This window comes from Myxine glutinosa, chromosome 13 (assembly GCF_964187855.1).
Source record: "Myxine glutinosa chromosome 13, kmMyxGlut1.1, whole genome shotgun sequence".
NCBI lineage: Eukaryota > Metazoa > Chordata > Myxini > Myxiniformes > Myxinidae > Myxine > Myxine glutinosa.
The window spans coordinates 79,259,274-79,282,825 of record NC_136273.1 but is presented as its reverse complement, the minus strand read 5'-3'; the positions used below and the strand labels follow the sequence as shown (position 1 = coordinate 79,282,825).

Genomic DNA, 23,552 nt, shown 5'->3' with positions numbered 1-23,552 from the left:
ATCCCATTATTCTGAAAATGTTTTTTATGTAAGAGTAAGGTGACAGTTGCTTAAAAAAGGCAAGAAACTGACCGAATAATTGAGGCTGCATTTGTGGATGAGCGAGGAGATTGATGAACATTGAGAGGATTGAAGGAAATACAGTAACCTTCAAGTTATAGGGTTTGGTTAGGTCGGTTTAATGGGGGTAGAAAAGATTGTAGGTAGGGATGACATGAGGTGGTTGTGCACCGCCTGCTTTTGAAGCCCTGGAGGGAACAGTCCCCAGAAGATGGCTCCACGGTTGGGAGAAAAGAATCTCGAGAATTATTTTGTCTTTTACTCTAATCCAAGTGAAAAACCTGCTTCGGAAAATCATACACACTCATGCAGACAGATGAGCTCATACAAGCAAACTTGAGCATACACTTTTGTTTGTTAAATCTATGTATTCCAAGTAGCCGCACTGACTTGCTCAGTACAATATAATCCAGCAGATACTGATAAATTAAGGGAATTTGTTTTAAAGTTTTTCTCTTTTCTGATTACAGGCAGACACGTTTGCCAACTTTGACACTATGACAGAGAATTTGCTGGAGGAAATTCTACAACAGGTCCTCATGTACAACCTCACGGTTCGACGGTTGAGGTGAGCATGCAAGTCACTGTTGGTCTGTATACTCTTCAGTCATTTAATTACAAGCACGTGCACGGTCAATTGTCGAAGCATCCGGTCGACTATAGTTGTGAGCAAAATGCTACATATGTTAAGTTTTTTTTTGATACCCATTCGGTTTGCCGAGTTATCTCAGATTTGGAAATCACAGACTTTGGTGTTGTTATATCTACGTCCGGCACTAAGGTGGATGGAGGTTATGTTTTCACCCCTGTCTGTCTGTTTGTAAGCAGAATATCTTAAGTTATGGACTGAATCCAATGAAACGTGGTGGACAGGTTGGGTAGGTGACATGTACAAGCCGATTGAATTGTTGTGAAGGTACGGATGCAGATCCGGCCTATCAGTGGGTTGCAAAGCATCGTTAGCCTGATGGAGATGTTTTCACTACCGAGTGCTTTTCTATTTATAAAATGCGTCGTTGGATTTTGAGTATCATTGCTGTCCATTATTTAGAAATTTTCAGTATAAGGGTTGCATTTATTTAGTTTTTTTGTATACAAAAGGTTGCAGTATAAGGGTTGCAAAAATGCAAATGGAATCTTCTGTCTTCGAGCCGGCATGCTGGGTGAAAGGATTCACATTTATTACCACATCTGATGCAATATAAATGTTCTGATGGAGGTGAGGTGCTCCGTTTGAAAATGTTTGTTCGATGCAAAAGTAAATGTTTGCAAAATCCTTAGACCAGAGTAAATCCGAAGTTTGAGAGCTGAAGTGTTTCTGGACGTCGACAGGTCAGTTTGTTGAAACTTCGCTGGAGTCGATCCGTATGGGTCCTTGGAATGGTAGTGCAGAGTGAGTATGTGTGAACAGGGTACGGAATGATTGTGGCAACGGTAGTCACGTGATACACCACCGTACCATTTTCTTAACACCAACCAGTTCGTAACCAGATGCCTGGCCTATACTAACTGTGAAATAGTTCCACGTGAATGTTAAAGCTTTGTTCTGATGGAGGTGAGGTCTTCTACCGGTTCCTCTTTGGCCTAGCTCCCCCAGCTCTCTCTGGGCTCTGCCCCCCAAATATTCCTACAGGTCGCACAAGATCTGCCAGCAGCCCTCTTCCGGTGAAATTGCCAAAATCAAGACACTCTGCTCACCTTCACTCTTTCATTCCTGTTTTCTCCCGCCTCTGGAACAAATTCCCTCACTCTCTTCAATCCCACTCCTCCCTCCAGGTCTTTAAAGCAACTGTTCACCACCATCTCTTATCTTCCCCCATCCAAAACCTTGATCTTTTCTACCCCCGTTAATTCACCCCAGATCCATTTTTCTGAAATACCGACTTCTTTCCTGGAAGTCCTAGCTGTGTCCATGTGTTGTTGTTTTTTAACCTCTCCCTCCCCCCACCTCCCGTCCCTCGCCTCCTCCCCCCAAGCCCTCCACCTCCCACAGATTTCCCGATGTCCCTGCTCTCAAATGTTGTACTTGTGTGCTTCCCCCTCTCTCCCCATCTTGTCTCCAACTCCCTTTATTTCGCCTTTTGTCAGTTTGTTTGATTTGTCATTAATGTTAGCTCTTACACGAGCCTCGATCTTGTATACAAAAAAATAATAATAATAATAATTTAAAAAAGCTTTACCGTGGATGCCTAACGAAGGTGTAGACCACATCCAAATCTCCGCTCATTGAGGAATTTAAATCAGGCCTAAAACGCTAAAAGAAATTCCTGCCCTAACCTACAGGGGCCATTGCATCAGCAGCGCAGCCATATTTTATGATGTCCTTGGCTGTTGCTGCTGATCCAGGTGAGCTTCAGGACCCGTTGTCCTATTTTCTTACTACTTCTATTTTTATTATTAGGTTTACTCTCCATGAAATGGAGAGAAACCTATTATTACTGCTAGAGTTTTTCTTATTATTATTCTTCCACCCTATTTTGCACCTCCGAAAACTTCATAATTAAGTTTCTCAGCAACCGCTGGTCGGATTGACAGGAAATTTTCATCAAATGATCGGCTAGGCTCGTATAATTTTTTAATGCTAATGATGACGTCATAGGTCACGTGGTATGGGCGCCATCTTGTAAAACACCTTCAACTTTGCCCCTCTGTATCTCCGAAACGGCTCAATGGAAAAATGTGAGGAATGGCTCATTCTAAAGAACTCTGCAATGGGAACAAAAAACATGTCTATTGAGTGTATCAAAAATGCTAACGTTAAGAGGTTAGAATTCGTCAAACACAATTTTTCTCCCCCGAAAATGAGATTTTTTCCCCAGATGCTTAGTTAAAAAAAACTCAGATTGCAAAAAATTTCGAAGTCATACGTCACATGGTTCGGCCGCCATCTTGTTTTTCGTGAAAAAACACAAAAAACCCTTTTTCTCCGCAACGGCTGAACGGATCGAGCCCAAACTTGGCATGCGTATTCGCATACCCATGACGAACAAAAAAGTCAGTGAGCACGACGTCATCCGACACGTGGTTTCAGAGTTATGACGTTTTAAAATTTCAAACTAGAAATGGAATCACCTCCATAATTTGTGGAGATATCGAGTGGAAACTTTACACAAATGTTCCTCATGGGGGGATGTTTCATCGTTACTTGAGACGTTTGATAAGTCACATGGTTTGGCCGCAATAAATAATGGAAGTTTAAATTTTAAAAAGCTTGCAACTCTTGAACCACTGCATGGATCGACTTGAATTTTTAATGCAATGTAGCTCTCATCGGGTGGAACAAGTGTGCAAAATTTCAAGATGATTGGATGTACGGTCGCGAAGCTATGTCTTTATTGTTGAAAGAAGAAGAAACACACCATTTTGTCTTTCCAGAACGTGCTCACGATAACGCGATCTCCCACGGTCATTTGAACCGCAAAAAAAATTATAATTGCAGATTTGTCAATAGATGAGGCATATTAACAAACGAATGAAACAGATTTGCTCAAATTCTGACTATTTTTAACTCGATCGTATTTCACTGAAAGTAAGCCCATCAAGGCGCGTACGTAATACACGAAAATACAGTGGCCCATTTGCGCATATGCAAACATCCATCCACATATTACGTAAGGTGCTGTGCGAGAAGGAAATGGCTGTCATGGTCGTAATTGGTCTTGAAATTTGCGCAAATAAATGCCCTACACGATGCCGTTTATTTCGTCACAATCCATCCAGCCGATCTGAAGTTATATGAAGAAATGCATTTACGTCGTGACGTCATCACGCGATTTTCGAATGCAGACGTCTTTTCGGAAATTAAATAAAGATAGAAATCGAAATGAAGCATGTCCGCGATCTGCGCATGCGCGGTTTTCTCAGTCGCTTTTCAGTGGCATCGCAGTGCAACCCATCTGCGCATGCGCCAGCTATTGAAAATTGGGTCGCCACGGCAAAATCCAAGATGGCCGCCACCATATATATGTCTGACCTTGCAACCTGCATATCTTGAAAAATAAGCGAAGTAGCAACTTCTAATTTGGTGTGTGGGTGTATCTAGGCACAAGGAAGAACGCTATCGAAAATTGGGTCGCCACGTCAAAATCCAAGATGGCCGCCACCATATATATGTCTGACCTTGCAACCTGCATATCTTGAAAAATAAGCGAAGTAGCAACTTCTAATTTGGTGTGTGGGTGTATCTAGGCACAAGGAAGAACGCTATCGGAAATTGGGTCGCCACGTCAAAATCCAAGATGGCCGCCACCATATATATGTCTGACCTTGCAACCTGCATATCTTGAAAAATAAGCGTGTGTGTGTGTAGGGGGGATGTGTGTGTGTGTTGGGGTGGAGGGATGTGTGTGTGTGTGTGTGTGGGGGGGGTGGAGGGATGTGTGTGTGTGTGTGGGGGGAGGGATGTGTGTGTGTGTGGAGGGGGGGAGGGATGTGTGTGTGTGTGTGTGTGTGTGTGTGTGTGTGTGTTTGGAGGGGTGTGCGTGTGGGGGGAGGGGTGTGGGGGTGTTTGTGTGTGTGCATGTGTGTTAGGGTTGGGGGGGGTGGGGGGATGTGTGCATGTGTTTGTGTGTGTGTTAGGGGTGGGGGATATGTGTGTGTGTTTGTGTGTGTGTGTTGGGGGTGAGGGGGATGTGTGCATGTGTGTGTGTTAGGGGTGGGGGGATATGTGTGTGTGTGTGTGTGTGTGTGTGTGTGTGTGTGTGTGTGTGTGTGTGTGTGTGTGTGTGTGTGTGTTGGGAGTGGGGTGGGGAGATGTGTGCGTGTTTGTGTGTGTGGATGTGCGTGTGTGGATGTGTGTGTGGGTGTGAGGGGGCGGGTGGATATGTGTGTGTGTGGAGGGGTGTATGTGTGGAGGGGTGTTCGTGTGGGGGGAGGGGTGTGGGGGTGTTTGTGTGTGTGCATGTGTGGTAGGGTTGGGGTGGGTGGGGGGATGTGTGTGTGTGTTTGTGTGTGTGTTAGGGGTGGGGGATATGTGTGTGTGTGTTTGTGTGTGTGTGTTGGGGGTGAGGGGGATGTGTGCATGTGTGTGTGTTAGGGGTGGGGGGATATATGTGTGTGTGTGTGTGTGTGTTGGGGGTGGGGGTGGGAGGACGTGTGCATGTGTTTGTGTGTGTGTATGTGGGTGGGGGGTAGGGGGAATGTGTGTGTGTGTGGGGATGTGTGTGTGGGGGGGGGGGCATGGGGGTGTGTGTGTGGGATGTGTCTTGGGGTTGGGGGGAGGGGGATGCGCGCTTGTCTGGATATGTGTGTGCGTGTGGGGGGAGGGGTGTGCGCGTGTTTGTGTGTGTGTGTGTGTGTGTGTGGATGTGTGTGTGTGTATGTTGGGGGTGGGGTGTGTGTGTGTGTGGATATGTGTGTGTGTGTGTAGGGGGGATGTGTGTGTTTGTGGGGGTGGAGGGATGTGTGTGTGTAGGTGGGGGTAGGGGGGATGTGTGTGTGTGTATGTGTGTGTGTGTTGTGTGTGTGTGTGTGTGTGCATGTGGGGGGAGGGGTGTGCGCGTGTTTGTGTGTGTGTGTGTGGATATGTGTGTGTGTGTGTGTGTTGGGGGTGGGGTGTGTGTGTGTGTGTGTTGGGGGTGGGGTGTGTGTGTGTGTGTAGGGGGGATGTGTGTGTGTGTGGGGGTGGAGGGATGTGTGTGTGTAGGTGGGGGGGGGGGGCTTTGTGTGTGTGTGTGTGTGTAGGGGGGATGTGTGTGTGTGTGGGGGGGGAGGGATGTGTGTGTGTGTGGGGGGGGAGGGATGTGTGTGTGTGTGTGGGGGGAGGGATGTGTGTGTGTGTGTGTGTGGGGGGAGGGATGTGTGGGTGTGTGTGTGTGTGTGTGTGTGTGTGTGTTTGGAGGGGTGTGTGTGTGTGTGTGTGTGTGTGTGTGTGTGTGTGTGTGTGTGTGTGTGTGTGTGTGTGTGTGTGTGTGTGTGTGTGTGTGTGTGTGTGTGTGTGTCGGGGTTGTATCCAAGGGGGTTGTGTCAAAGCATGTCCAATGAAAGTGGGGTTGTATCAACAGTGGGGTTGCATCAAAAGTGGGTGCGAGTAAACCGGTCATCACTGCCAGCAGTTTTAAAGTGGCAGTTCTAGTTATTATTATTACTACTACAATGATTATATTTTGTTCATTCATGTTGATCACAGCAGAATGATCAGACCAGCCGTAGTTCTTCAGAATTACATGTAACAAGTGAAGGGAATGACGATGGACCACACCGAGTGCATTGGCATCACTTGTAGACGATACCAGAAGGGGAAGTCAGATTATTTCACTGTGGGTCGTTCATGAGCCAGCTGGGTTTTTATTATCAAACCAACAGCAGGGTGGTAGTCCTGAAACTAACTCTACATGCTGAAGCTTAGAATCCAAATCTCTAATACTGCTGCCTTCCTCTGGATTTGAACCCACAACCTGTTAGATGCTAGTCCATGATCCTCAGTTTGGCCACATTGAGGCCCATGGACTAACAAGCCACCACTGTGCCCAAATTCAGCCAAAGCCCGTCGTTTGGACCAAACTTTGAAGGCCTTCTATTTGATATTGGTGCAGCACTCTGGCACAATGAAGCTGACGAGGAAGATTTTCCAATCGTGTTTTAATCCCCTTCCACGGTGTCGGAACTGCCAGTGCAGAAAATATAGATTATTTAAACCCGCAGCTCTCGGGCATTTCATTTGCAGACCCGGGTTTGTTTACAGCAGACTAAAGCGCTGAGCTGAGTCCTCATCATACCCCTCCTTCTCCGACCCCCAACCATTTTCCCTTTTCTGGTTTTTCCTCCCACAATCTAAATTTATCTCCACTATATGCCAGGCCTGTTGTTGTTGTTGTTGTTGTTGTTGTTGTTGTTGTATATGCCAGACAATCGCAAAAAAAAAATCATGACTTATTGTTAGATAGTTTTTTTTTCTTCTATATCTAATCCTTTTGCTCCCCAAATTAAGCCTCATCCTTGGACAATATCGCTTTTTGACTTGCAAATCAAGTTATCCATTCTTGGATAGTTTTTTTACTTGGTTACCACACAATGGATGATGTGAAATGGTGTTTTCTCCTCCAGGCATAATGCACAGAACCACAAACTGTCAGAGGTTTTCTTTGAATTTCATTTTTACAATTTTAATCAAAGTGCTCGGCCTTTATTTATTTCGGCTTATTTTCTTTTTCTTCTTCTTCTTCCTTCTGCCAATGCCAGCTTTATCGGTCACTCCCTGGGAAACTTAATCATTCGTTCAGTGCTGGCTCATCGGCGATTCCAGGGTTTCCTGCCACTGCTGCACACGTTTCTGTCGCTATCTGGACCACACCTTGGCACCATGTACAACAACAGCACCCTCGTGAACACAGGTTCGTCGCAAGCCGCACATACCCCGACGCAAACAAACAAACCACGAGCGTTGCTTTTGAGGTATGGTTAGGTGTCGAGGAGGACTGATGCTATCGAATTAAAAGAGGATGTTGCTTAGGGGAGTGTTCCAGGTTGATCGTGAATTTATACCGTTCTTTTATACCGAATTTATACCAGGATTTTTATCAACTGAAGCAAAAGGTCTGTGCTGAGATATGTTGGTTGCTATGGAGTCAAGTTTTGAATAAATATTAACAGTATGGAGGTAAATAAATCTTTCAAAGTTGGGTAGTGGAGTGAGGTGGGAGTGGGGAGGGGGGGGGGGAGGATGGGGGAGGAGGAGGAGGGTGTCTCTAAACGTTGTTGAGCATTGTAATGTTTTGCTGTGCATGCCCATCGGTTGTGTTTTTGTTTCTTATCTGGATGGACCATATTGGTTTCAGACAGGTTTCAGTAAGCTGAGGATATAAAATGCCAACTCCCAAACCTAATCCTAACTCCCCCAATCAATCGGACAAGCTTGCGCACCTGTTCATTCAAAAGATGTTCGCCCTTTAAGTTCAGGTCATTTTACCGCAATATTGTTCAGCATTGGCTTAGCGGTTCGGGTGCCGGCTTGGGATCCTAGGATCCTTGGTTCGAATCCCGGTCGATCGCTGAATTAACGCCAGGGGGGTTGACTCAGCCTGTCATCCTTCCGAGGTCGGCAAATTGAGTACCAGCTTGCTGGGATGAATGATCCCGGTGTGTACCCCGATTCAGAATAGGTACACCGTATCCCTGCGCATCGAAGAGCGTGACCAAGGGTTGGCGTCAGGAAGGGCATCCGGCCATAAAAACATTGCCTCAAACAGGGAACCATGATTGTCATGGGGCCCGCAAGGCTAACCCCCCCTCTAGTGGGGGAAAATGGCCTTAAAACGATCATTCATTCATTCATTCATTCATTCATATTGCAATTATGAGCAAGTGTTTTGTTTTTCAAGTGGACACTTCCTTGTGCAGTTATTTTCTTCTTTTTTTTAATTTGCGGTCACTTTCCTTGCCTTTTATTGAGTAATTGAGGTTTAGCTTAACGGTCACAATGTTTGCCCACTTTGTAAAGTCGAACCTGTGCTATCGTCTGAAGCTGCTCCACCATATGTTGATCTGAGTTAATGTAAGGTTTTTAAATGGACACGTAAATTTGTTCTCTATCGACCGTCACCCTGAGAGACTCTTGTGCATACTCCATGCGAGACATGGACTTAATGAGTTTTTTAAAAAGAGGAATCCATGTAAAAACGAGCAATTTTAAATTCCCATGACTCCTGCCTCTATTTCACAAGTTTACGCATTGACCACTCCATGGTGTGTGTGTGTGTGTGCAAGCAATCCGAGTGCGATAAAACTCCATAATGATGATTTGTGGCCGAGGCGGCGTTCGGAGATTCGATTTTTGAAGGAGATGGGAAGATGGCGAATGCGATTTCAAGCACGATCTTGTCAACAGCATGACTTGAGCAGTCAGCATTGTTGTCATCCCTCTGCATTTGCACATTTTCATCAGACAACGTGTATTGCACAACCCTGCGTCCGATGCCATTCATTTTAAGGCCACCAGAAAATGCTGCGTTCGGCTTAACATCCCCTGCTATGTGGCGTTGTGCTCCTAAATGCTGTACCATCTCAGGTGCCAGCAAGATCGGTTGGCAGAACGCCGACGGCAAAGGAATTGCAAACGGTGATGTTGTGTCCAAACAGTCACGAGCATTCACGTTTGTAACCCCCCGCCTCCCCGTCTTGAGTGTACAATGAGACGATGACATATCTCGTACGATAGGTGTTCTTTACATCTTTTGAGATTTTGCGGAAGCAGGAAAGATTGCTTTATTCTCCTGCAGATTGGAGGAAAATTTGGCATTTGTGTAGAAATGTTTTTTTTAACCTCTCTCCCCCACCCCCTTCCCATGCCTCCTCCCCCCAAGCCCTCTCCCTCCCACAGATCTCCCGATGTCCCTGCTCTCCATCTTGTCTCCCGGTCCCTTTATCATATGTTTTATGTGTCGGTTTTTCTTTTTGTGATCAATGTCAGCTCTTACACGAGCCTCGATCTTGTATACAAAAACCCCCCCCCCAAAAAACGAAGACACGGCGTTTGACCTTTGAGCATCAAAACCTCAGCATTTTCTTTCTCTTTTTTTTTTTTCTTTGAGAAAAACCCAGACAACTATTCAAAGCTCAAGGCCTGAATGGACTGATGGCACTCTCTGTTTTTTTGTGCAATGCCAACACAAATGTGGGGTTTTATTTCGCCAAAGCCTGTGGAACACCAAGTTCGGCGTAGTTTTCATGCTGTTGTACTCAATTTGCTGTGAGCGATTGCATGTTGGATCGTGATTCAATTATGGGTTTGTCCAGCTCGTTGATTAATAACTGCGGCGGAGCTGTGCCACTGATGCAGTGTTCCTGGATTACAGAGAGCAGACATTTGGCATCTGGTCAGGCTGTCAGAACACAGTGGCCTAATCTTTTTGAAAATCCCCATCGGATATTTTGCACCAACCAGTGAATGATAGCAGATGGCACACCCACACTCAACGTACTTCCGAAAGACTACAGTCACTGATGTGCACTGCCATGCCCTGTTCAACATCAAGATAACAGTTTATATTCAAATTTAGAATCAAATCCAGAATGGGAAGCTCCATAGATGAGCAGGTACACTACCTCTGAACTGCCCTGTGAGCCGTTGATATCTGTCTGAATAAGATTCTCTCAAACTTGGGATCGCCCCTCCTCCCCCACCCCACCCACATTGTGGCCAATAAGTTCTTTCAGGACGTTATGTAAACGTCTCAGCACTCAAAAACACCATTACGTGTCGTTCTCAGGAGCTCTAAGAAAATGACGACCTTAAAGGAGAGGAAAGCAAAAGATTGGCAGGTCATAGGGAATATAAATTCGGGAACAGGTCATCGGGACTTCTTTCGTCAGAGGGAAGAGGAAGTAACTGTTTGTAATTGTTGTGCTCAGCAGGAACTTACAGTATCTGTGGCTTGAGTTGACTCTTCTGGAGGAAAGAGAGGTTCACTTCGTAGTGTGACTCTGTAGTTGTCTCATGTCTGGTTCAGCTGTTAGCTGAATATATTGTCGCGTCGGATGCCCAGATAATGCAGGCACTCTGAGGTGGGGGTTTGTACAAACCCCTTGAGTGACCAAAACTAAGTGCAATTTTAATAACGATGTATTCAGAATGAACTATTACAATCTCCCAAGGATCGCCCAGATGCAAGCCTGAACTGGTTGTTGTTTGAGAGTGAATGAAAAATGCGGGAAGACTTTGTAAGAAAATAAATGGCTTATTATAAAATCATAAACGTGGGGATGGAGAAGCCAAAATACGGACAGATCTGGTGCACAAATATGGATAAATAGGAAAGGTAGAGCACATACCTCCGCCAGGCTGTGGACAGTTTACGTTTTCTATCCACTGATAGGCCGGATATGGATTCAGACAATCAATTGTTCTTACCACTTTTGTATACTGAATCGAGGCTCGTGAAAGAGCTGACAACCAGGAGGGAAAGACAGCACAGGGGGACCACGAGGGAAAGACAGCACAGGGGGACCACGAGGGAAAGACAGCACAGGGGGACCACGAGGGAAAGACAGCACAGGGGGACCGCGAGGGAAAGACAGCGCAGGGGGACCGCGAGGGAAAGACAGCACAGGGGGACCGCGAGGGAAAGACAGCACAGGGGGACCGCGAGGGAAAGACAGCACAGGGGGACCACGAGGGAAAGACAGCACAGGGGGACCGCGAGGGAAAGACAGCACAGGGGGACCGCGAGGGAAAGACAGCACAGGGGGACCGCGAGGGAAAGACAGCGCAGGGGGACCGCGAGGGAAAGACAGCACAGGGGGACCGCGAGGGAAAGACAGCACAGGGGGACCGCGAGGGAAAGACAGCACAGGGGGACCACGAGGGAAAGACAGCACAGGGGGACCACGAGGGAAAGACAGCACAGGGGGACCACGAGGGAAAGACAGCACAGGGGGACCGCGAGGGAAAGACAGTGCAGGGGGACCGCGAGGGAAAGACAGCACAGGGGGACCGCGAGGGAAAGACAGCACAGGGGGACCGCGAGAGAAAGACAGCACAGGGGGACCGCGAGGGAAAGACAGCACAGGGGGACCACGAGGGAAAGACAGCACAGGGGGACCACGAGGGAAACACAGCACAGGGGGACCACGAGGGAAACACAGCACAGGGGGACCACGAGGGAAAGACAGCACAGGGGGACCGCGAGGGAAAGACAGTGCAGGGGGACCGCGAGGGAAAGACAGCACAGGGGGACCGCGAGGGAAAGACAGCACAGGGGGACCGCGAGGGAAAGACAGCACAGGGGGACCGCGAGGGAAAGACAGCACAGGGGGACCGCGAGGGAAAGACAGCACAGGGGGACCGCGAGGGAAAGACAGCACAGGGGGACCGCGAGGGAAAGACAGCACGGGGGACCGCGAGGGAAAGACAGCACAGGGGGACCACGAGGGAAAGACAGCACAGGGGGACCACGAGGGAAAGACAGCACAGGGGGACCGCGAGAGAAAGACAGCACAGGGGGACCGCAAGGGAAAGACAGCACAGGGGGACCACGAGGGAAAGACAGCACAGGGGGACCGCGAGGGAAAGACAGCACAGGGGGACCACGAGGGAAAGACAGCACAGGGGGACCGCGAGGGAAAGACAGCACAGGGGGACCGCGAGGGAAAGACAGCACAGGGGGACCGTGAGGGAAAGACAGCACAGGGGGACCGCGAGGGAAAGACAGCACAGGGGGACCGCGAGGGAAAGACAGCACAGGGGGACCGCGAGGGAAAGACAGCACAGGGGGACCGCGAGGGAAAGACAGCACAGGGGGACCGCGAGGGAAAGACAGCACAGGGGGACCGCGAGGGAAAGACAGCACAGGGGGACCGCGAGGGAAAGACAGCACAGGGGGACCGCGAGGGAAAGACAGCACAGGGGGACCGCGAGGGAAAGACAGCACAGGGGGACCGCGAGGGAAAGACAGCACAGGGGGACCGCGAGGGAAAGACAGCACAGGGGGACCGCGAGGGAAAGACAGCACAGGGGGACCGCGAGGGAAAGACAGCACAGGGGGACCGCGAGGGAAAGACAGTACAGGGGGACCGCGAGGGAAAGACAGCACAGGGGGACCGCGAGGGAAAGACAGTACAGGGGGACCGCGAGGGAAAGACAGCACAGGGGGACCGCGACGGAAAGACAGCACAGGGGGACCGCGAGGGAAAGACAGCACAGGGGGACCGCGAGGGAAAGACAGCACAGGGGGACCGCGACGGAAAGACAGTACAGGGGGACCGTGAGGGAAAGACAGCACAGGGGGACCGCGAGGGAAAGACAGCACAGGGGGACCGCGAGGGAAAGACAGCACAGGGGGACCGCGAGGGAAAGACAGCACAGGGGGACCGCGAGGGAAAGACAGCACAGGGGGACCGCGAGGGAAAGACAGCACAGGGGGACCGCGAGGGAAAGACAGCACAGGGGGACCGCGAGGGAAAGACAGTACAAGGGGACCGCGAGGGAAAGACAGTACAGGGGGACCGCGAGGGAAAGACAGCACAGGGGGACCACGAGGGAAAGACAGTACAGGGGGACCGCGAGGGAAAGACAGCACAGGGGGACCGCGAGGGAAAGACAGCACAGGGGGACCGTGACGGAAAGACAGCACAGGGGGACCGTGAGGGAAAGACAGCACAGGGGGACCACGAGGGAAAGACAGCACAGGGGGACCGCGAGGGAAAGACAGCACAGGGGGACCACGAGGGAAAGACAGTACAGGGGGACCGCGAGGGAAAGACAGCACAGGGGGACCACGAGGGAAAGACAGCACAGGGGGACTATGAGGGAAAGACAGCACAGGGGGACCGCGAGGGAAACATCTTACCCATCAATTGTTCTTGCCACTTACCCAACTTACCCATCAGCAATTGTTCTTGCCACTTACCCAACTCATCCACCAAGTTTTGTCATAATTCATTCACAACTTTTTTGTGATGTCATGCTACATATACTTTTTTGTGATGTCATGCTACATATAGTTTTTGGCTCTATCACTCAATGGTGAAGAATCACTGTGAAAAAATAATAAACAAGAAAGAGCAATCAGAGATTTCTGACCCTCGTCAGGATGTGTTTTCAGTTGTTTTTAAGGCTTTTGTGTTAAAACAAATGTGGTGGCCGAACCACGTGACCGATGACGTCATCATTATTTTTCTCCACCAATTTATCCCGAGATGACGCTCAATAAATTTCATCTTGATCAGATGAAGTTTTGTATTTGTCATATTTTGACGTCATAATGGAGGCACCGATGACATCATCATTAAAAAAAACACCTTTAGAGGCCATTTTTCCCCGCAAAGCGGGGGTTGGCCTTTTTCGGGAACCGTGGTTGTTGTTGTTTTTTGGTCCCCTTTTTGAAGCAATGTTTTACGGCCGGATGCCCTTCCTGACGCCAACCCTTTTTGCCGCCTTTAGCGACAAACAGGGAATTACCAGTGAACTGGTACTCAATTAGCCGACCTCGGAAGGATGACAGGCTGAGTCAACCCCCCTGGCGTTAATTCAGCGATCGACCGGGATTCGAACCCAGGATCCTGGGATCCTAAGCCGGCACCCTAGCCGCTAGCCCAACACCAGGAGTTGATGCTGGTTGATGACATCATCATTAAGATATTTTATTCCTCATTGAGAGTTCTTTACAATGAGCCATGTCAATTTTTTCTATGCAGCACTTTTGGAGATATAGAGGTGCAAAGTTTTTCGGTTTTTCCAAGATGGCGACCATACCACGTGACCGTCATAATTATCATTAACAAATTCTACAGGTGGAGTTGCACCTATGGTGAAAATTTCAGTCATGGCCCCCTGTTTCTGTTCCACATATCTAATTACATTATAAGGGGATAACCAGGGTTAGCCATTTTGTGTTCTCATCTGAGCATTGTTGCTCATGATGCTGGTATCCCATATTCAACATCCATGTGATGTTTATTTGTCCATTTTTCTTTCTAAAGCCCTGTCACACCTTGACGATTTAGCCAGCGTATGCCGACGTATCAAAATTGAGTGCTGGTGTGAGTCATACGCTGGCATACGTCGACAAATTTTGTGCATGCACGAAATTTGTTGACGAGCTCGGCGTACTACGACGTATGCCAGCGTGCTTCAGCGTGCTCTTAACGTAGCCAAATTTTTCATACGTCGGCATACGCTGGCTAAAACGTCAAGGTGTGACAGCAGCTTTACATGTGAACATGCAATGCTGTGACATCATTTCCTTCTCTTGCTTGTATGTATTTTGTCCTTGTCTTGCTCTCTGTCTTCTACTGCCTCCTTTCTGGTCTTGTTCCCTCGGCTCTTTCCGTTCTCACCCTCCCTCTCTCTGCCCCTCTCCTCACATGCCCTTCAATCTCATTATTCCCATCAGGTCTTCAAGATAGCTCTTTACCACCATCTCAGATAATCTCCTATCTAAATCCATGATCTTTCCTACCCCCATTAAGGTCCCCACACACCCCCCACCTTCCAGGTTTACAGTCTCTCCTTCCTGAAAATTTGGGCTGTATCCATCTTGTCCACCACATGCATCCTCCACATGCCCTCATTATTCAACACATTCCTGATTTGTCCAAGTCTCCCTCTATTTTGTCATCCCTGCTGTTGATGTGTTTTCCCTCCTCTTTCTATTGTTCCTTTTGTTCTGTTACATCCTGATCTACTCTCTATTCTATCTCCTCCATGAGCCTCAACTTTGGATACAAATATATATATATATAAACAGGAATTAAATTCCTGTGCGGGGCTAAGTGTGAAAAACTCTGACTCAACATGGGACTCGAACCAAGGGCCTCCATCACTTTCGCGGTGAGAGCCCACTGCGCTATTGAGCCAGCCGAAATCTCCTCAGAATTTTCCACACTTCACACTGCGAGCTTTATAATGGCCGATGTCTTACATGCCTGCTAGGCAGACCCCTGATGTGAGCGTAAGTTTATGTATGCATATCTATGTGTACGCAAGTATATGCAGAAGTGCATTGGAGATTAACTCATCTACAATTTTTATAAACAGGAATTAAATTCCTGCATGGGGCTCAGTGTGAAAAACTCTGACTCAACACGGGACTTGAACCAAGGGCCTCCATCACTTTCGTGGTGACAGCGCACTGCTCTATTGAGTCCAATATATATATATATATACTTTTTATTTATTTATTTATTTATATAAACAGGAAACAGGAATTGTGTTTTCCCTCCTCTTTCTATTGTTCCTTTTGTTCTGTTACTTCCTGATCGATTCTCTATTATATCTCCTCCATGAGCCTCAACTTTGGATACAAATATATATATATTCCTATATATATACCTATACGTATATATATATAAGACAAATATATATATATATATATATATATATATATATACACGTACATACACACACACACACACACACACACACACACACACACACACACACACACACACACACACACACACACACACACAGGATCCTCCATGAACCTTGCACCCTGTGACAAAGAAGAAAATGCTGAGTTTTCCTTTGTATGTGTGTAGGCCTGTGGTTCATGCAGAAGTTGAAGAAGTCGAGTTCTTTATTGCAGCTCACACTTCGTGATAACCCTGACCCAAGAAGAACATTCCTATACAAACTCTCACAAAAGCCTGGTACGTGTCTCAACCACAACCAAATTTCTGTCACACATTCGCCATCTTTACATCACGTTTTTCTTTGTTGAAAGTGTCCTTTTGAAACTTTGTAATGTTGGCCGTATTTGTGTCTGGCTTTTCAGGGCTGCAGTATTTCAAGCATGTGGTACTTGTGGGATCCACGCAGGACAGATATGTACCTTTCCACTCTGCACGCATAGAAATGTGCAAAACGGCAGCGAAAGACAAATCGGCAGGTACGCTGATGCACAGGCATGTGCAGGCCTTGATCCAGACGGATTTTTGGGGCGGCGGCGAAACACAGCTTGTGCAGCACAACCGAATGCCGAGGCTTTGGCTATGGGGTTAACAAGCATGTTAAACTGATTTTGATTTGACCAGCCCAAAACTAAATAAACTTTTGAAACTGCTCCTGCCCTAACCCTAATAACCCTAACCCTAACAACTAACCCTAACCCTAACCTTAATAACCCTAACAACCCTAACCCTAACAACCATAACCCTAACCCTTCCTCTCCTCCTAAAAGTGTCTCCCTCTCCACCTTCCCCTTGCCTTCGACCAGGTGCCGTGTACATAGAGATGATTCTCAGTTTGCTGTGCCCCGTGCTCTCTTCCGCAACTTGCAATCTTGCCCGATACAATGTGGTGCACGCTCTGCCCAACACGGCAAGCACTCTCATTGGCCGGTCGGCACACATTGCTGTTCTCGATTCCGAAATGTTCCTCGAGAAGTTTCTTCTCGTAAGAGGTCTCGACTATTTTAAGTAGTTTTCCCGTGCGGTTTTTATTTTTAATTTCTGGAAGGTTTACACTTGCTTTAATAGTGACATGTTTTCCTCATACACTTGGCAGCGAATGAAAATAGAAATAAATAAAAGATAAATAAAAGGATTTGTCATTGCATTCTGGGTTTTAGTTAATGTTCAAGTGCTGTTTTTATTCCCGTGTAAATATTCTTAACTACACAGGTGACTTGACTTGGGCTGCCTAGGTTTGATCTCCTACCTGAACAGTTTGTCGTAAGTGGGGAGGCTTCCGGGGATTGCACACAATATTGGTACCTCGGATATTTTTTGTTGTTGTTTTTAAAGCAATGCATAACAAGCGTTACGCCTAAGTCCCCCGTCGGTGAAGTGATGTGAGTTGACAAAGTGGAAGACGCAAGGCGGCCATCTTGGATTTTGACGTGGCGACCCAATTTTCAATAGCGTTCTCCCTTATGCGTAGATACACCCACACACCAGATTAGAAGTTAGTAGTTCGTTTATTTTTCAAGATATTCCGCTCACAAGGTTCAGACGTACATGGCCCCAGCCATCTTGGATTTTGAAGTGGGTTGCACCCACACACCAAATTAGAATTCGGTCCTTCGCTTACGCACGCACGCATGCATGTCCGCACGCACACACAGACGGACGTACACACGGACGGAGGGGAAAACAGTAGTCCCCCTTTCGCTCCGCTGTGCGACGGGGGACAATGAGTCGATGCGATACCTGCTTGATTACACATCAGTGAATGCACAGAGCTCGACACGGAGGGAGAGTAATCGAGCCATGCTGTTACATTGGTGCAATAATTATTCCTTTGTGCCGTCGTCGCCGTTCTATACACTTTCCTTTTTAGTCCGTGGGCTGAGTAGGGTTTACATGCACCCCCCCCCCCCCCCACAACTTAACTTCCCGGGTATGTCCATGTACCCCCCACCATAGGGGTTAGGAAAAACCATGTTAACAGAAAAAAAACTCATTCCCTCATAGTTTGACCTCTGGTGACCTCATTAGTGACCTCATTTGCATATAACACATATCATTGTAAAGAGTGTCCCAGGACAAACATTTTGAGGGGTCATATGCAACCATAGGATGACGAGGTAAAACATTATGGCCATTTGAATTTCGCCTACCCCTAATTTTCGGAAATCACTGACACAGGGGGGATAACATCAAAATATGCATGGGAGGTACCTTGGGAATGAGTTTTTTTTCTGTTAACATGGTTTTTCCTAACCCCTAGGGTGGGGGGTACATGGACATACCCAGGAAGTTAAGTTGGGGGGGGGGGGGGTGCATGTAAACCCTACTCAGCCCACGGACTATTTATTATTCCCGGACTTTTCGCAATGGATCGAAAAACTTGAATTCAGGTTCACGTCAAGTCGATGATGCAAACGTTTCCCAGACACAAAAAACAATGTAACGTTTACGGAGGTATGTCGGCGGTACAGGCTTTTTGTTTTACAAGGCCACTGCGCGTGGCCTAGAAATTTGCCAATTACGCTTAACGTACCTTTGTCGATGTTTTCCAGCACATTTGGCCTCGATTGTACTCCGCATATCCGTAACCGAAGCAACTGCTGATTAACAGATGGTGCCTCATGTTTCTTGCTCTCCCCGTTATTTTTATTCCCACGCTTTTAGAAAAACATCTGGGGGATATTGTAATCGGCTCTGTCTGTCTGTCTTTCTGTCCGTCCGTCTGTCCATCACGCTATCTCCTAAACAGTTGGGCAGAAATTCACCAAACTTTGTGGTTATGATCACCACATGCCACGAAGGTGTGCAAGAGTAAGGTCAAATTTTGGCCCCACCCCTTGGGGCAAATTACAGGCACATTTTTTAACATTATTTTAATTAAACTTTGTATATGCCATCGAACATTTGGGGATGCATGAATTATGTAACGATTTATTTTTGTATTTGACCTCCAGTTCATGCCCCAATGGTGAGGACTTGGGGTCACACGGAAAACGGAAAAAATATTCACCCAAATTTGATATTGGGGTATTCCTGGTGAACTTTTTGCCATCTTTCACCTTTGCTGTCGGTGGGAAGCATGTGAACTTGCGATGGTGCACCATTGACTTAATTCTAGTTTTATTCTTGAATGAAACGTCGTCTTTTTTTTTTTTTTTTTTTTTTTTTTTTTTTTTTTTTTGTATACAATATCGAGGCTCGTGAAAGAGCGAACATTAATCACATGAACACACAGAAAGACAAACCGACACATAAAACATATAACATAGGGAGCGGTAGACAAGATGGGGAGAGAGGGGGAAGGACACAAACACAACATTTGAGAGCAGGGACCGAGAGACATGGAGACATCGAGAGATCTGAGAGAGGGCGAGGGCTTTGGGGGGGTGGGCGTGGGAAGGGGGCAGTGGGAGAGGTATAAAACATATGGACACTGCCAGGACTTCCAGGAAAGAAGTTGGAATTTCAAACAAGGTGGATCTGGGGTGAATTAGCGGGGGTAGAAAAGATCAAGGTTTTGGATGGGGTAAGATAAGAGATGGTGGTGAACAGCTGTTTTAAAGACCTGGAGGGAGGAGTGGGATTGAAGGGAGTGAGGGAGTTTGTTCCAGAGGCGGGAGAAAAGAGGAATGAAAGAGTGAAGGTGAGCGGAGAGCCGAGATTTCGGCAGTTTAACCATCAGAGGGTTGCTGGCAGATCTTGTGCGACCTGTAGGAATATTTGGGGGACAGAGCACAGAGAGAGCTGGGGGTGCAAGGCCGGAGAGGAGTCGGTAGAAGACAGAAAGACCACCTACCTGCCTGCGGTGAGTGAGTGAAAGGCCCTCAGAGATAGCTTCATCGCGGGAGATTCCAATAATTCTGAAAGCTTTGGTTTCAACAGCGTGAAGCCGAGCTAGGTGTGAGGCAGGAGCACCGGCCCATAGGGGAGAACAGTATTCCATTGAGCTGCGGATGAAAGCCTTGTATGTGGTGAGGAGCTCAGGTGTGCCGAGGAAGGACTTCGCACGACGGAGGATGCCCAGTCGGCGACTGGCTTTGGAGGCCAGCTTGGAAATGTGGTTTTCCCAAGAAAGATCATGGCAGATAGTGAGACCCAAAATCTTGAGCGACAGAACTTCTTGGAGAGGATTGTTGAGAAAGTAGATGGGAGGGTTGTCCAGTCGATCTTTTCGGAGAGACATAGTAAGAGTGTGAGATTTGTCAGGATTGAAAGACATGTTCCACTTGTTTGACCAGTCTGTGATTTTGTCCAGGTCTTCAGAGAGTGAGGAGGCAGCAGACTGCCGATCTGAGGGAAGAGGAATGGAGCGGCAGAGAGTGGAGTCATCAGCAAAGAGATAGAGAGGATTTTCGAGAGAGTCAGAGAGATCATTGATGAAGACCAGAAAAAGCACGGGACCCAGAACACTGCCTTGGGGAACTCCAGCCTGAACAGGAAGAGGAGATGAGAGAAACCCATTCAGGGCCACACGTTGACGACGACTAGAGAGGAAGTCCGCCAGCCATGCGTGGAGATTTCCATGGATACCAAAGGAGGAGAGTTTGGTGAGCAGAGCGGGGTGCCAGACCGTGTCGAAGGCACGTGATATGTCGAGGGAGACAGCTCTAATTTCCTGTTTGGCATTGAGGACCTCCATCCATTGTTGAGACAGCAGAAGCAGCATGTCCAGAGTAGAGTGACCTGGTCTGAAACCAAATTGATGATCAGAGATCAAGCCATTGGAGAAGAGGAAAGATTTCATATCAGAAGCAATGATGGATTCCATGACTTTGCTGATAATTGGGAGAAGGCTGATTGGTCTGTAGTTGCTAGGATCTGTTTTTGCACCTTTTTTGTGCAAAGCGGTGATGTTGGCTGATTTCCAAGCAGATGGCAGTTGACCTTGAGCAAAAGAGAGGGTGAAGAGAACAGAGAGAGGGTGAGATAGAGCAGCAGAGCAGGATTTTAGGACCCGTGGGCTGATGCCGTCGGGTCCAGTTGCAGAATCAGAGTCGAGGGTTGACAGAAACTTTTCCACCTTGTCAGGAGGAAAGGACACGGAGTCCAGGAGCAGCAGGGTACGACTGGGTACGGTGGGTACAGAGAGGGATGGGTTTGGGACACAAGATTTAGAGGCAAACACAGAGTTGAGGCATTCAGCTTTTTCACGTGCGGAGTCAGCTGTGGAGCCGTTTGAGGTAAGGGAGGGGATGGAGGGGGAACAAACACCAGAAACGGATTTGACCAGACGCCACCAGGATTTGGAAGAGGGAGACAGATAAGAGAGTTCGGTCTTGAGAACGGAGAGATATTGTTTCCTGGCTCTCCTGAGGGTGGACACACACTTGTTTCGGGCTTTGTGAAAGGAAATGAGATTTCCTTCCGTTGGATTTGCTTTCCAGGAGACGAAGGCAAGTTGTTTCTGGGCAACAGCCTCACCACAAGATTCCGTGTACCATGGACGGGAGGAAGGGTATGACAACTGAAGACGAGATGGGATAAATCTGTGCATGAGAGAGAGCAATTTACTTTGGAAGAATTCCCAGGATGAGTTGATGTCAGAGGTGGTAGAGATGGGAGACCAGTCCAGATGATTGATGGCTGCTTGAAGACCGTGCCAGTTGGCCTGAGTGAAATGCCAGACTCGTCGACGCTGAGCAGGCTCCCTGAGGATGGTCAGAGAGATGTCCACTTTAACAAGGACATGATCAGATGATCCGATCGGAGCAGAAGAAGAGCAGCAGACATTTTCAGGGAAGTTAGTCATAACCAAGTCCAGAAGAGAAGATGTTCCGTTGACTGAGATCCGGGTCGGGAAATTGACAGATTGTGTCAGTCCCAGTGAGTCGCAGAAGTCCTTTGCTGAGGAGCCATGGCTGGTGAGAGAGGTACCCACACCCAGCCAACTGGCATGATGACAGTTGAAATCACCACATATGAGGAAGAGAGAGTTGGGATGAGTAGATAGAAGTTGGTCCATATCATCAGACAGCGAGATGTAGATGGAGTCATCACTGTTTGGTGGACGGTACAACACACATATGAACAAGAGGTGGGAGCGAAGGGGAAGCCGTAGCCAGAGGTATTCCTGGGGGTGAGGTGGAGAGAGTGCAGTGCAGGGCGAGTGAGGAAGAGAGTTTTTGATAAAGATAGCAACCCCGCCTCCAGGACGAGGCTCAGGTCTATCATACCGGAGGAGGGAGTAGCCCGGGAGAGATACTATGGAATCAGAGACATCATAAAGGAGGAAAGTTTCTGTTAAGCAGATCACGTCTGGTTTGACAGAAGCAACCTGTATGGAGAGATCAGTTAAGTTTGAACGAAGGCCCCGGATGTTTGAGGTCCATACCGTTAATGAAGAGGAAGGGGGAGCATCAGATACAGAACAGGGGGGAGGAGGGGTAGGGTAAGATGTGGAAGAGGTGGAAGAGGTAGGGAGAGCTGTTGAACGTGTGTCAGAGATTTCAGAATAGCTCGGAGAAAGGGAAGGATGGGGCGGACAAAAGGTTTGATGGTGATTGGGTGAGCCACAATGAGGTGTTATTTGAGGAGGGGGAAGAGCGAGGCAGAAGGTTGGGGGAGATGGAGGTGAGAGTTTGAAGGGGGAAGAAGCGGGGAGGACGCTTTGAGGAGGGGGAGTGAGCGGGGGGAAATTGAGAAGCAATGAGGGTGGGGAGATTTGAAGGGGAGGGGTGAGGGGGGAGTTTGGGAGGGAAGGGACAAGGGGAGGGATTTGAAAGGGATGGGATATGGGGGAGATTTGGAGGGGAGGGGTGAGGCAGGAGTCTAGGAGGGGAGGGGCGAGGGGGCGTCTTGGCGGGGAGGGGTGAGGGAGTAGTTTAGGAGGGAGGGGGCAAGGGGGGAGATTTGAAAGGGATGGGTGATGGGGAAGATTTGGAGGGGAGGGGTGATGGGGAAGATTTGGAGGGGAGGGGTTATGGGGAAGATTTGGAGGGGAGGGGTGAGATTGGATTTTTGAAAGTGTACGATTTATGGGAAACGAACATTTATTGCAAAATGAGTTTCTTGTGACCTTCGAGTTAAAAATACGTTTAAGGACGCTGGATGGAGGATGGAGTGCAGGAGAGTTTAGGGAATGTAGAACAAAGGCACTATAGGAGATGGATATTTTTTTTTTTTTTTTTGGGATGAATTGATTTGGTGAGCAAGTCGAAAGCAGCCTTTTAAAGAAGAAGAAGAAAAAGGTGTTATAAAATATGACGGAATACATAACTTGAGGGGAAAGTGTAAACATTGAAGGTTAATGAGTGAAAACTATCTGGGGAAATGGGGGAGAAACACGTGGTCGAAGAACGAACGAACGAATAAGAATGAATAAACGAATGAGAACAGAGAAGGAAATGTTTTTTTTTTTTTTTTTTTTTTTTTGAGTTGAGATTTACACAAGGAAGTAGGCTATGGGTGAAAAGTCTGGGAATACAGAGAACGAAAGTTATTGGATCACAAACGACGGACCACTGAGAGAAAAACAAAGCCTCAAGGTTGTACAGTGCACACTGTACAAGGCCTTGCTCGCGACACGGCAAACAGACGATCAATTTATGAAAGATAAACACCGAGAAACAACCAAAGTTGCACACAATAACTTCACACACCGAAAGATAAATACAGTTTCGACAAAATACAATTGTGAACAGACTTAA

The 23,552-nt window shown here is 47.7% G+C and overlaps 1 protein-coding gene across 2 annotated transcripts in view; it reads left to right on the top strand.

The window, feature by feature from the left end:
• The window catches only part of FAM135A (family with sequence similarity 135 member A), a 141,166-nt gene extending 123,599 nt beyond the window's left edge, over positions 1-17,567 (top strand). The window contains exons 17-21 of one of the 2 annotated variants that reach the window (XM_078767679.1): positions 531-628; positions 7,240-7,391; positions 16,036-16,146; positions 16,272-16,385; positions 16,713-17,567. In XM_078767679.1, coding sequence (XP_078623805.1) covers positions 531-628; positions 7,240-7,391; positions 16,036-16,146; positions 16,272-16,385; positions 16,713-16,918 — 681 coding nt within the window. In that variant the 3' untranslated portion in view covers positions 16,919-17,567. The remainder of the gene's footprint in view (positions 1-530; positions 629-7,239; positions 7,392-16,035; positions 16,147-16,271; positions 16,386-16,712) is intronic. The other variant, XM_078767680.1, reaches the window with a different exon arrangement.
• Positions 17,568-23,552: the final 5,985 nt, after the last annotated feature.